We start from the raw sequence: 15,166 nt of genomic DNA, 5'->3' as shown, positions 1-15,166 counted from the left end.
CTAATTCTGGATTGTAGTTCATTTCAGATATAGTCAAGTTGACAACCAGGAATAGCCACTACAGCCACCATGCCTGGACCAATACCGCTTTTAACATATAGTCTTGTCTCTGTCTCTCTATCTCTCTCTCTGCATGTGTGTGTATATGTGTGTGAGTATGGAAGGATGTATATGTGGTATGTATGCAAAGCAATTTTTACCTATGGAGAATTTCTATTAAAAAAAAAAAAAAGGACTTACTAGGCAGTGGTGGTGCACGCCTTTAATCCCAGCACTTGGGAGGCAGAGGCAGGTGGATTTCTGTGAGGCAAGCATAGTCTACAGAGGGAGTTCCAGGACAGCCAGGGCTATACAGAGAAACCCTGTTTCGAAAAAAAAAAGAAAAAAAAGAGAGAGACTAATATACATGCTATTTTACACAAACAATACTAAGATGTATCACTCAAGTACATTATAAACTAGTAAACTAGGGATCACAGGTTGTACACACATGTCTGTATTATTATTGCTGCTCTTATTATTATTGAGACAGGGTCTCTTATGTAACCCTGGTTGTTCTGGAATTCTCTATGTAGACCATACTGGCCTGGAACTCACAGAGATCCACCTGCCTCTGCCTCCTGAGTACATCTGTGTTTTAAATGTTATTTTCCCACAATTTGAGACATATGTAGTCTCCTTTGATTCTATTTCCCCCTATGAGCCTCCTGTATCCTCTCCTTCCCCTCCAAACCCCTTCTTCCCAGTGAATCCCTTTTCTGCTTTCATGTATGTCTGCATGTGACTGCACATGCACACATGCATGAGCGTGTTTAGTTGGTGTTACTGACATGAGCGTGGGTGAGGAGTTATTTACTTAAACAAAGGCAACTTAGATGTGTCTAGGTCAGCACTGAGGAATGTAACTCCTTCTTCTCCAGCAGCTGTCAACTGCCTATAGCACCTCAGGGGCCTCATGAGATGACATTACCCATGTCATACATGAAAAGGATTCACACATGACAAGATTTGGTGGGCCCAACCTTGTGCAGATCTACAGTGAGTTCATGAGTACCATAACTGTGTCATGTACAGAAGACATAATACTTTTAGAATACCTCCCCACCTCTTCCACTCTAGACATCCTTTCTTCTGAGATGTCCCCTGAGTCTTGGAAGTGGTGATGCTGCTGTCTCGTTTAGGGACACTTCGACCAGCATGCAATCACCACATTAAACACCATCTACTACATATGCTAGCCAGAGAATTTGTATTCCTTATTTTGTACCCCCAACATATCTTATATATGTGAATCCATAAAAGGAATTTGCCTGAGTGGCCATCATTTTTTGAAAGGTATATTTGATGTGAGCATGAGCCTTTAATCCTATCACTTAGGAAGCAGAAGCAGGTAGGTCCTGTGAGTCTGAGGCCAGCTTATCCACAAGTGAGTTCAGGCTGGTGAGGGTTACATAGTAAAACCCTGACTTAAAACAAACAGACAGACTGACAGACAGACAGCAAAAGAGTAAGGTGGGGGAGTAAGAAGGAAGAAAATATGAGCATTATATATACTAAGTATTCTTTACAATGTTTATTATATGTTGTGCTGGATAGTTTCATGTTGATGACACAATCTAGACTCATTTGAGAAGAGGAAACCTCAACTGAGAAAATATTTCCATAAGACGGGGCTGTAGGGTTGGAGAGATTGCTCAGTGGTTAAGGGCACTGACTGCTCTTCCAGATGTCCTGAGTTCAAATCCTAGCGACCACATGGTGGCTCACAACCATCTGTAATGGGATCCGATGTCCTCTTCTCGTGTGTCTGAAAACAGCTGCAGTGTACTTACATATAATAAATAAATAAATCTAAAAAAAAAAAAAAAAAGACTGGGCTGTAGACAGACTTGTAGGGCATTTTCTTATTTAATGATGGGGGAGGCACCTCTGGGCTAGCAGTCCAGGTTCTACAGCAAAGCAGGCTGAAGAAGCCATGAATATTGAGCCAGTAAGCAGCAGCCCTTCGTGGCCACTGCATCAGCTCCTGCCTCCAGGTTCCTGCCTGGTTTGAATTCCTGCCTTGTCTTCTCTCAGTAGACTAGGACTTGGCATATGTAAGCTGAACAGAGCCTTTCCTCCTCACACTGCTTTTGCTAATGGCATTTCACCTCAGTAGTGGTGACCCTAACTAAGACATAAGTGTGTGCATGCCAAGCATGCTGTACCAAATGCATTTCTCACTGTGGGTTGCAGTCAAAGTGATACAATACATGATGTAGCTAGCAGGGACTAAACACTCAATTAGAGCAGAGGCTGAAGCTGATCACAGTGGCAGACACTTGTGGTCTCAGCATGTAGAAAACTGAAGCAGGAGGAATGCCATGAGTTTGAGGCCAGCCCAGGTAACAGGCAACAGTGTGAGATCTTGTCAATCAAACAAAATTATAAAACAAGCTCAGGGAGGTAGAAGGCTTGCCAGGTAAAGGTACTCACTGCCAAGCCTGAGGACCCAAGTTCAATCCTCAGGACCCACATATGGAAGGAAAGAACTGATTCCTACAATTTGTTCTCAGTCCTCCACACACATATATAGCATGCATATGCCCATTATACACACACAATGCATGCATGCATACACACATATACATACATACACACACACATATGGCAACAACAAAAGAGAGTGGAAACTAAAATAGACCAACAAAATGTCAGAGGCAGAGGCCGCCAAGTCTATGCGGCCGGCATGATGGAAATCTCAGCTCTTCAGAGTGGGCCTGGGGGATGCTCATTCTGAGGAAAGAAGCTGGTGGGTTTTGCTAGTTGTGGGAGGTGCCATCCTTGTTCCAGAAGGGTCTCCATTATATAATGTGCTCTTTGTGTGGACAGGCTGAGAGCTCTGTAGGGATGGTCTGGGAGCTCCAGTGTGGCATGCTAGCTGTGTCAGAACAGGGTACTGACTGGTGTATCTAAGAGATCCTTGTGGTCTAGGGTGCCAGCTTTCTGAGTGTTCTCAGGACAACAGTTGGACATACACTAGACCTAGAATACTGTGTTTACCAAGTCCTTCAGTCCACTGCGTCAAGTTTGAGAACCACTGTCTGAGCATATCTCTTTGGTGTTTAGAACATCTTAGAACATTGGGCAAAGCCCATTCCTCAATGAAAAACGGAAGTGTTGGGACCTCCATCTGGCCTTTACGTGCTGTATCCACAATCTTTCCCTCAGTCTCTCAGCCTTACATTCACACACAGCTCTCCTGTGAGAGACTGCTGGGTAGACCTTCATCCCAAGCACCTTCTACCCTGTTCCACTTACCCATGGTACTTTAACATGGTACCATTGAAAATATTCTCAACACATGTATAGAGAGACATATACAAATGCATCCACATGTCTGTCCTGTCCCCCTGTCAGGCACACTGCCCCAGTGTTGTCCTCTCCCTGACCAGTGCTCATTTTGGTACTTATCAGGTAAATACCTGATCTAGGCATCGGACTCCCCCTCTGGGCTGAGGTGCCCAAATACACACATAGTTCCTATAACCTTATGGTAACCTTGGCGTGCCTACCCAACACCTGGCCTGCTTCCTCCCTGCAGACCGCTTACTACCTGGTACCTAAAGGCAGAAGAGCTGTGTGTGTGGGAGTTGGCTCCCAGCAATGACAACCTTTACCACCCACTTCCTGTGTTGACTGTAATATGCTTTTGGGTCCTGGTGCCTGAGTGAGCTGCTAACCTTCATACTGCTTCCTACTGCTGTCTGAAGCTCAGTTTCCATGTCTGTAAGGTGCTGATATCATTATTACACTTAAAGGCTGTTCAGCGGATGAAAGGAAGCGAGAGTGTAAAGAATTTAGCTCCATACATGGAACATAGCACTAAGAAACAGCCCCTGGAGGGGTTAGCCATAGTTTTCCCTTGAGACAGTCAGGAAAGTACAAATCCTTTGCAAATCCTCTGACCGTGTGGCCTTGTGTGGAGTCAGGTTTGATGCCTATGGAGCTGCCTTCAGACTCTGGCTCTCTAAAACCTTTCTCACTATAATCATGAGAAGAAAAGGAGGAGGGGAGGAAGACGAGGAGGAGGGAGAAGAAAAGAAAGGATTGTTTCTCTACCTTCCAGCCCCTAAATATGGCAGAGACCACGCCAATAACCTCTATACAGATGGCAGTTTTGTATGAAGAGTGAATGTTAAGGGCTGGGGTGGCAGCCTGGTGTACTGGCCTAGCTTATGGGAGATGTTTGGTTTGACTTCCTGATACTAGAGGGGGGAAAAGAGTGTGTTGGGTATGGTGGCACATACCTATTATGCCAGCACTTGAGAGCCAGAGGCAAGTGGGTCTCTGTGAGTTCAAAGCCAGTCTCCTTTACATAGTGAGGGCCTATCTGGAAGATAAGAATAAAAAGAAAGAAGAAAGACAGACAGATACCGTGAAGTATAAAGATTGAGAAAAGCTAAATTTGAGAACCATGGGGCTGTGTAGCGTGTCAGATGCTGTAAAAATCCTACCTTGATTTTCCATATGGACTTAGAGGGACCCTACTCTTTCTGAGGCTAATGAGCTGTGAAGTGTTATTGCTCACCATTGGAAGAGACCCAGAGGAAAAACAACAAGGTCTTTCTACCCAGGAACACAGAAGAACACTCCCGGTTAATAAAAGGCTGAGGCAGAGGGGACCTATTCCCTCCAGCAACACTCTAAGCCTCTGTGGAACAAGCTAATTTTTCTGTGGATACAAGTGATTATATCTAGCAGCTGAAACAAATGAAAATGTAATATAATCTATTAACAGCAAGGCATAATTACTGAGAAAAATCCTCCTGAGCTGGAGCTTAAGCAGCCACCCACACCTAAGCCAGACCCAAATCTGGCAAGGCCACCACTAGTCATTTCAGTGAGAAGCTTGGGGTAGAATATTTGAGCCTTGGGAAAGCTGTCCACAGGGTGGAAACTGGGAATCTCACACAAACTGAAATGTAATCTTGGCTGTCTTGCTGGGAAGTACCCCACCTGTAACAAAGTTGACTGTAACAAAGTTGAAACCTCTGCTTTCACATCTTTTAAGTCAAAGACCACAGTAGGCACCGCCTTCTCTACCCTGGAGCAGCTACTCTGGTTCTATGGGTTTGAAGATTCCAGTTACCATAGCAACTCTCTGCAACCATCAGCTTACAAAAGCTTATTTTGGCTCACGGTTTTCCAGGTATCAGCTCATCACCAGCTAACGTCACTGCTTTGAACCTGTGGTAGCAGTCTATGGCAGAACCACGTGGCAGAGGAGGCCATCTGTGTGATGGTATGAATGCTCGCAGACAGGATCACTGTAGTCTAAACCTCCTTCTGCTCCACCTCTGCTTTTGTTTTGGGCTTGAGCTTATGAGGAAGTGTCTTGCCCTGAACATTCAGGTCATCCAGGATGGCCCTAAACTCACAGAAATCCTCCTGCCTCAGCACTCTATTATCTGTGTTAAGATTGCAGATAGAGGGGCTGGAGAGATGGCTCAGTGGTTAAGAGCACTGACTGTTCTTCCAGAGGTCCTGAGTTCAATTGCCAACTACCACATGGTGGCTCACAACCATCTGTAATGGGATCTGATGCACTCTTCTTGTGTGTCTGAAGACAGCTACAGAATACTCACATACATAAATAAAACAATTTTTTAAAAAGATTGCAAATAGATGCTCCTCCACACTGCTTTAGGCCCCATCTCTTTATTCATCGACCTATATATCTTATTTATTTTTATTACTGTATTAGTTTGTTTCTCTGATGCTGTGATAAAATGGGTGAAGAGTTTATTTGACTTATATGTCCATGTCACAGCCCATCATCCAGAGAATCCAGAACCTCGAGGAAAGAACTGAAATAAAAACCAGGAAAGAACACTGCTTGCTGGCTTGCTTCCGAGCTCAGATTCAGCTGCCTTTCATACACCTCCCAGGACCACATGCCCATTGCTGGCTCCGCACACAGTAGGCTGGGCTCTCCCACATCATCAGCAATCAAGAAAATGCCCCTTGGGCCAGACAGTGGTGGTGCACATCCTTAATCCCAGCACTCAGGAGGCAGAGGCAGGTGGATATCTGTGAGTTGAGTCCATCCTGGTCTATAGAGTGAGATCCAGGATAGCCAGGGCTACACAGAGAAACCCAGTCTTCAAAAGCAAAACAAAACAAAACAGAAAACAGAAAAAAGATATATAGATATAGATAGATAGATAGATAGATAGATAGATAGATAGATAGATAGATAGATAGACAGACAGATATGCCCCTTGGGGCTGGAAAGTTGGCTCAGTGGTTAAAAGCACTTGTTCTTGCTAACAATCCAGGTTTGTTTCCCAACACACACATGGAGAATTACCACCTCCTCAGGCATCAGGCACATGTGTGGTGCACAGACTAGCATTTAGGCAAAGCACTCATATGTAAAAAATAGTAAAAATAAATCTGAGAGAAAGAGAAAAAGAGAGGGGAAGAGGAAGGAAGGAAGGAAAGAAGGAATGAAGGAAGGGAGGAAAGAAAGAAGGAAAGAAACGTTTCACAGACTTATAGGTCCATCTGATGGAGACAATTCAACTGAGGTTCCTTCTTTCAAGTTCTGTCAAGATTAGTCATCGCAATTACATTCAGTGTGTGTGTGTGTGTGTGTGTGTGTGTGTGTGTGTGTGTGTGTGTGTGTGCAACAGCACTTATGTGGACATCAGAGGACAACTTATGGGAGTTGGCTGTCTCTTACCATGGACTTCCTGAGGCAGGAATGGAAAGGAAAGGAAAAGGGAGGGGAGGGGAGGAGAGAAGGAGGGAAGGGAGCAGAGGGGAGAGTCATGAGACTTCCTGACATTCCCTCTGAGTTTACAACACAACCTGAGAAAAGTATAGTGATTGAGAATCAGAGAGGAGACAGCCCCAGATCAATTCTAGGCTCCACCCACCTCCTCACAATGCCTTCAGCATCACTACATCCAATGCTGAGTGTCCACAGTGTGCCACACACAGTACAATTCTTTCCACATACTTTTTCATGCAGTCCTCCATACACACAGACACACACACATACCACACTCGTCACACACCTCCCTAATGTTCAGCTTAGGTCTTACTTCCACGAAGTCTTCCCCGACCTTTGAAATGTCTAGCTATATGAAGTAAGATGCTGGTTTTGATTTTATCCAGCCAAGAGTTGTCCTATCAGGACTTGGCTAGACCGAGGGATGGCTTTTTCCTGCTGTCATCACGTCCACAGATAACAGGTTCCCCTTCATAAAATCCAGTGGTGGATTAGAATCATCAACGTGACGTCCATTAAGCATGCTGCCCAGAGTAGAAAACGCCTACAGACAAGGTCATGCTAATTGCAACTAAATATGTTCAGAGCAAGGAAACTCACTTTCCCATGGTTTGTCCTTGTCACAGGCTTTCTGGACCACGGACAGGAAATCATCGAAGGTCAAAGCACAGGCTGATAAGGCACCCAGAAACCAGTTCTTTGAAAAATAGTTGAAGACATTAGGATGTGGGTTGGGACACATGAGACTCACAGGCACATGATGTCTGTACCCAGAGGTCACTAGGGAGACATACTACAGGGTCCTGTCTGGGGCCCAGCTGGGACTGCTGGGATGTCATAGAAGATACATTTTGACTCAGCATGAGGACTCAGTTTCTAATTCTAAACACGAAATCATCCTACTCTAAAACATGATTTACCCTCCCCCTTTGCGTTTTATTTTATGGATGAGTCTCATCACGTAAACCTCTTTAGTCTCAAACTCACAATCTTCCTGTGTCACCCTTCTAATTGCTTGGGTGACAGACATTCACCCTCCCATTGGAGAAAACATGATTTCGTGAGGCAACTTTCTCCCCCCTTGAGAGGTCGTTTGATGAGGATGCTCTGGTCTCTTTTCTCGAATCCACACACACATACAAATAGTGCACCATATGTAGTGCCTTTGTGTACAATCTTACACTATCATGGACTAAGTCAGGAAATGCTCTCCCATGAAAGAAAACCCACTAGGACAAGACCTGGAGGGCAAATAGATCAGCGTCCACCACAGGTTTTCATGAAAGAAGCGGCTCTCAGGATGGGACAGAGCGGGGTAGAGAGCAGGGGTGGAGAACAGGGGTGGAGATCAGTGGTGGAGAGCCTGTAGAGCAGTTACAGTGGGAGCAGAGGATGACAAACATGGAATCAGGACCCTTGGGTGCAAGGTAGCCACCATTGGTGCATTACGGGATCCTGACTAGGTCAATCTCTGTCTCTGGGTCCTCTTGTGTAAAACTGGAGGTGTGTGTTGGGGGAGGGTGGTCTAGGTAGCCACCCAAGTCCTTTCTAGCTAGGTGTTTACAAGTTTATTTGTGGTGGAATACCTTTTTTCCTGAGTTACAGACGGCTCTGTAGCCATGTTTATATTGCACTCTTGTCTGGTAATTTCATTTCATTTTTTTTTTCTGTCTTCTAGTATTATCTTAGGGTTGTTCTCTCTGAAAAATTATAGCTTAATTCTTTCAAACTTGAGCTGAAAAGAGGGAGAGGCAGTGTTCCCCCCTCCCTGGCTGGGCAAAAGAATGGTAGTCACAGGTTGATCAAGTGCCCTGGTTTGCCTGGGACTGAGGGGTTTCCCAGGGCAGGGGACTTTCTTTCAATCCTGGGCAAACTGGAATGGTTGGTCACCCTAGTGATAAGGAAAGTGAGTATCTAGAGGAGGCTGAACGTACTCTTTTCTTATCCTTTTCTATGAGGAGTTTCCCAAGTCTATATGCATTCCTCATAGAAATCTAGTGAGCAGGAGGGAGGAGCAACCTTTACACCAGACCTCTGGCCCAGTTCAGACCATGAGTGCCAGGAAAGATGCTGAAATGCTTGAATCGTCCTGATTCTGTGGGGGGACTTTCCCTTTTTCTTAAAAAAAAAAAGAAAAGAAAAGAAAGGGGAAAACACATACACACACACACACACACACACACACACACACACACCAGAAAAGACCCAGTGGGGGGAAAAAAAAGAGATGAGTCGAGAGGCAAGCAGCAAACCCTCCCTGGCCCCAGGAGACCGCACATGGCTCATTTGTTTAAACTTGCAGCTGACGCCTGCCACCTCTCCATAGGCACCAGCACAGACCTTCTCAGCATCAGACAGTGACCAGCGTGGTGACACAGAACTGCAGCTATGAACTACCCACTAACCTTGGACATGGATTCCATCACCTATAACATAGATGACCTGGTGAGTAGAGTCATGTGGCTCCCTGTTGCCTGAGTCTTGCTTGGAATTTTAAATGTACTATGTCAAGGAAAAGGAGACAGCTTGGGAATCCCGCCGCAAGGATTATAGAACATAGGCAAATACATGGGTGGCTGCACTTTTAGACTATTTGTGTCTACTATATCTGTTGCCCTTAATAGATGCCAAAGGAAGGTGGGAGACATAAGACCAGGTTTTGCATCCTCTGTTGTGTGACTGAATGCACAGCTCTGCCTCTTGGTTCTTTAACAGAGAAGCTCCTCTTTGTCTCCTTGAGTTAGAATGGCAAAGTCTTTTGGAAGGTTTCTTTGTTTGTTTGTTTGTTTATTATTTTGGTTTTGTTTGTGTTTTTGGTTTTGTTTGTTTGTTTTTTGTTTTTGTTTTTGTTTTGAGACTAGGTTTCTCTGTGAAGCAGTGGCTGTCCTGGTACTCTGTAAACTAGGCTGGCCTCAAACTCACCTGCTTCTACCTGCCAAGTCCCGAGATTAAACATGTGCGCCTCCACCGCCTGGCTGGAAGTTTTCTTCATGTCAGTTTACTGGCAATGCTAGTCCATCCATCAGTGTGTAGTTGTTAGCCGGGAAAGGAGGTGTTGGTAGAGAGTGCTTGCCAAGTGTGCATGACACTAGGCTCATGCTTAGCACACATACACTATGTGGTATGTAGTATGGTGGTACACGCCTATAATCCTGGCATGAGAAAGATGGAAGCAAGAGACTCAGGAGTTCAAGCTCATCCTCAGCTAGCCTAGGACACATTGAGATCTTGTCTCAAAAAATGTATATGTAATTGTTCATCTTGATGTGTGACTCTATCATTAAAGCTCAACACAACATCCATCTGTGTTGGATGGAGAAGCTGAGAACCTAATCTTTGCCCTCAAATAGCTGATGGTCTAGACAAGAGGGAACTAACCCCTGGCTGGAAGGTTTTAGACAGTGATTTTGTATAGATGGAGAAAGTGTGGGACCAGATGGATGGCAAGGAAGAGGATCCCAGCAGCCAAAGTCATACAGCAGAGAATGCTAAGTTGTATTACTCCTAAAAATGTCATGGAGCATGCCGCTTTGTCCTGGAAGGGACTGTCATCTCTAGAGATGAAATATTCTTGGAAGAGTTTCTTAGGTGGGAGTTGGAGAGAGAGAGAGAGAGAGAGAGAGAGAGAGAGAGAGAGAGAGAGAGAGAGCAGAGTACCCGGCACCCTCTGCCCAGTGTCTTCCAGTTAAGCACAGTAATTAGTTCATTTGACTTGGTTGCTATTGGACTAACTAAAGGATGTTGTCAGGGGCAGTTCAAGTGGAAAACCCCAGGGCTGTGAGTTATGGGCAGCAGAGGACTTGGAACCTTCATCATGACCTTATTCTCTATGAGCTCCAAACCCTGGGTCCTATCAGCTCTCCTACCCTAAGCACACCTTGAGGTGTTCCCCAACTCCCTCAGCTCGCTAGCATCTGTGGTCTGCTTTATAATTCTTCCCACTATGTCCCTGGCCTTGCTGAGAGAAGCTCCTCTACCCCGGTCTCAAGCTGAGAAGTGTCTGTGGCCTGTGGAGCTGGGGCTCATCACAGCAGGTCTAGCTTCTACAGTCCAACTTCAGGACCTGCTGTTGTTTGCAGGTCCAAAGCAAGATCAAAAGTTAGGGCCTCGTATTGAAAAAAATAGTTTTAAATCTCAGAGGTTTAGAATGCTAGCACCCAAAAGACTCAGGCAAGAGGACTATGAGTTTGAAGCAGATTTAGGATACATGGAGACTCTGTTTCGAATAAACAAGCCAAAAAGCAACCACCCCCCCCAATTTTTTCAAGACAACAACAGAAAGCATTGAGCCAAGCCTGAGGTCCTTTGAAGTGCATAATCCCTATGACTGCCCAAGTGGCATCCTGTGATGCTAGTTGAACCTGATCAGGATCTACACCAGACCCCTTTAAAACCTAACTGTTCTACAAGGGAGTGTGCTCCCACACTTGCCCTCATCCCTACCACCAGCTGCCCCTGATATGGTTAGGTGGTGTCTTCTGCCCTCGAGCTGACCGTCAGCTCTGACCCACTTGGATGGCTTTGTAACCACCTGGAGACCTGGCCGTTCCTGGCTTCTGAGAAACCTCAAGAGTTTCCCCTAACTGCACGCCTCATATCACGGTATGACCTACTAGAGACAGGTGGTAGTTGGGACCAGAGGGACAGCAGGGTGTGCTCATGACATGAAGCAAACCTCCATTCCAAGGACAGAAGTATGGTAACTTCTTTTATTACACATATCAAACCCAAGGCCCTGAGCTATGTGCCCAGACATCAGTTAGGATCTAGCTGGGGGTTCTAAGACAACCCTGTTCCTGGAGCCCTTCAATCAGGTATGTTCTCCCTTCACCTACCACCCACTCTCTTCAAGGGTGGTTGTGTCTCTGAAACACAGATCCTCCTCTTTGGCCCCGCTCGCCTTCTAAAAGGCCATGACTGGCCTTGGCACACTGCCCTATTCTGTCATGACCTGGAAAGACAGAACCAGCAAAAAAGTTTAGCATTAGTGGCTTCTCAATAAAACCACGGGTTTCTGTTTTGCTCTGTCTGTCTGTCATGCTGGAATTGGAAACCAAGGTCTCCTGCATACCCAGCTCCCCTAAGCAGCACTCCCTGCCTTGTGGAAGGCACTTAGGACTGCTGGCTTGGCTCAGTGCTTTCTGTTGTCTTGAAAAAATATGGGAGGGTTTGTTTTTTGGCTTGTTTGTTTGAAACAGAGTCTCCATGTATCCTAAATCTGCTTTGAACCCATAGTCCTCTTGCCTGAGTCTTTTGGGTACTAGCATTATAAATCTCTGAGGTCTTAGCTTGACATTTTTCTTAGGAGCTTGCTGAGTTTCTCCCATTGACTTTATTTCCTGCTCCTCACTACTTGTCTTAGACCCAGCTAATTACTGGCCCATAGGTTCAACACTCCCAACTTCTGAGTTCTGAAACAACAGTCTTGATAAGTCAACCATTCCTTTGTCCTAATTTCACGTTGGTTTATTTATAGTCAACAGAGGATGACTTGTGGGATTCAGTTCTTTCTTTCCAGTATGCGTGTTCTAGGGACTTAACTCAGTTTTTTAGGCTTGATGGCAGGTGCCCATTAAGTGTCTCACCAGCAACTCTTTTTATTATTTTTAATGACTTAATTAATTTTTTTATTTTTGTTTTTGTTTTTCGAGACAGGGTTTCTCTGTCTAGCCCTGGTTTGTCCTGGAACTCACTCTGTAGACCAGGCTGGCCTCGAACTCAGAAATCTATCTGTCTCTGCCTCCCGAGTGCTGGGATTAAAGGTTTGCTTCACTATACCCTGTCCATCATTTTTATCAATGAATTTTTAATTGTTATTATTTGTGTGTGTGTGTGTGTGTGTGTGTGTGTGTGTGTGTGTGTATACACTTGTGCTATGACCTCTGTGTAGAGGTCAGAGAACAATGTTTGAGAATTCCTTCTCTCCTTTTATCATGGGTTCCAGGGAACAAGCTCAGGTTGTCTGTGTTAGGCTTGTATAATGAGTCCTTTTGTTCCTTGACCTCAAAGATCACCTTTGACCTCTGGCACACCTGCTGGCTTATGGTGGGCAGCTAATCCTTATGAGTGCAAAATCTGAACAAAACTTCTCAATGGCAAAGAACCAGGAAGAACTCTGTTGCCTAGAGTAGGTATGCCCAGAAGTCACCCCACTCTGGCGAGGTGGGTCCCAGTGGACCTGGAGGAGATCCTGCCCAGGAGAACCATCATGAGTTGTTTCATGTCACACCGCAAATCAGAGATCCTCAGCGGAGCATGTCTGGAACCCACTCAGGCTAGTTATAAAGTAAATCTCCAGCCCTCAGGGGGTGAGGCTGCCATAGAACAGGGTGAAGCTGGTCTGAGTTTAGCTTCCCTGATCCTTCCTTCCTCATAGACAATCACTAGGAGAGCCATGAGCTCAGTGTGACCAGAGCAGCACAGGCCACATTCTGTCCACACACAAGTGTCTCCGTTCAGCATGGGGGTGAAAAAGAGGAACCAAAACTCGCTCAAGCTGTTTCTGGGCTTTACCTGAGTGCAGGGGAGGGTCCCCCCCTTGGGTGGAGGGAAGGGTCCCTCCGTTTTAACCACGTGAAAAGTCCCACAGAAGTCCCAGTAGAGGAAGCCTCAACTGAGGGTGGCTGGGGGGCTCAGAAATGAGGGGAAACCTGAAGCCAGCCTTCGAGGGTTGCGTTAGGGGGATCTAGGTTCTGCCAGTCAGATCCCACAGACTGCATTAGGAGCAGTCTTTATAATACCTGATACCTCTTTTTAAGAGACACAGTCTGCCTGCTCCCATTCCTTTGGCAGACACATAAAAAGCAACAGGTATTTGGGATGCAAAGTCAGAATACAGGAATGAGTTTCTTTTGGAAATGAAAGACAAAGTATTTAAAATCTACACTATCCCAGAAGGTCCAGCAAGATGGTTCAGTGGGTAAAGGTGCTTGCTGCCAAGCCTGGTGACCCGAGTTTAATCCTGACTTTCATATAGTGAACCAACTCTTTTTAAATGTCCACACAAAGATACATATAATTTTTTTTTCATTTAAAGCAAGTGTTATCTCAGGAGGCAGTTTTAAGAGGTTACTGGGTGATGTGTGTGCATGTTCCTTGACTATATGACCCCATGTTCACAGTGTAGACAGACACTGGTTCACAAGCTGAACTCACTTTAAACCTAAAGATGTGGCAAAGAGGTAGTAGTTCTTCCACATTTCCCCCAGAGCCAAACATGATGGCAATAACCTAGGCATTTAAGAGATTGAAACAGGGAGGGTCATAATGTTCAGGGGTAGCTTGAGCCCAAGGCTAGCCTGGGCTACACAGTGATATCCTGTTTTTAAAAACTAAACAGTGCCGGGCAATGGTGGCGCATGACTTTAATCCTAGCACTTGGGAGGCAGAGGCAGGCGGACTTCTGAGTTTGAGGCCAGCCTGGTCTACAGAGTGAGTTCCAGGACATCCAGGGCTACACAGAGAAACCCTGTCTCAAAACAAAACAAAACAAAAACAAAAACAAAACAAAAAAAAACAAATTAAACACTGAGGCTGGAGAGATGGCTTAGCGGCTAAGAGCACTTGCTGTTCTTCCAAGTTTGGTTTCTAACACCCACATCTAGTCTGATGATCTCTTCTAGCCCCTAAGAACACACACACACACATATAATATATGCACACACAAAAACATAAGTAAAATAAAAAGAAATCTTTTGAAAAAAATACTAAAAATCAAAAGCATTACATACTCCTAATGGCTAAAACCCTCAGGCAGGGATGGAAGAAGATCGGTAGGCTGGCCCCTTTGGGGGAAAAGAAGGACACAGGGCACATGACAAACCAGAGTCCTGAATTGTCTTTGGGGAATTCTGAATGAAGAGTCTGTTAAGAAGAAGAGACCTACACAACCCAGTTTCATTCCTATAGACTGTGCCCTGCAAGCCACTGAAGGCTGAAATGAGAGATACCCTGCATGCCCACTCCCAGGTCCCAACAGGTGACTGGAAATACTCACACAGGGTTATGTCTCACATAAAAGGAGACATAGCTCAGCAGGACCTGGAAACACAAACCTGTAATCCCAGCTACTCAGGAGGCTAAGGCAGGAGGGTTGAAAATTCAAAACATTGGCTATAGAGTTAATTCAAAGCCAGCCAGGGTAGTGACATGATACTGTCTTAAAACAATGAGTAAGGGCCAGGTAGTGCCTTGCACACCTTTAATTCCAGCACTCAAGAGGCAGAGGCAGGCAGATCTCTGAGTTCAAGGCCAGCCTGGTCTATAGAGTGAGTTCCAGGATAGCCAGGGCTACACAGAGAAACTCTTGTCTTGAAAACACAAAATACTGCCGGGCGGTGGTGGCGCACGCCTTTAATCCCAGCACTCGGGAGGCAGAGGCAGGTGGAT

The 15,166-nt window shown here is 45.4% G+C and overlaps 1 protein-coding gene across 2 annotated transcripts in view; it reads left to right on the top strand.

Moving 5' to 3' along the window:
* Cxcr5 (C-X-C motif chemokine receptor 5) overlaps nt 1-15,166 on the top strand; it is a 42,488-nt gene that overhangs the window by 17,406 nt on the left and 9,916 nt on the right. Inside the window, exon 2 of one of the 2 annotated variants that reach the window (XM_031345421.1) lies at nt 9,105-9,223. In XM_031345421.1, the coding sequence (XP_031201281.1) occupies nt 9,167-9,223 (57 nt within the window). In that variant the 5' untranslated portion in view covers nt 9,105-9,166. Of the gene's footprint in view, nt 1-9,002; nt 9,224-15,166 lie in introns of those variants that run through there. The other variant, XM_031345420.1, reaches the window with a different exon arrangement.

Source organism: Mastomys coucha, unplaced genomic scaffold, assembly GCF_008632895.1.
Source record: "Mastomys coucha isolate ucsf_1 unplaced genomic scaffold, UCSF_Mcou_1 pScaffold23, whole genome shotgun sequence".
In the NCBI taxonomy this organism is placed as follows: Eukaryota; Metazoa; Chordata; class Mammalia; order Rodentia; family Muridae; genus Mastomys; species Mastomys coucha.
Note: the sequence above shows the minus strand (reverse complement) of the source record. Positions and strands in the feature narration are given on the sequence as shown.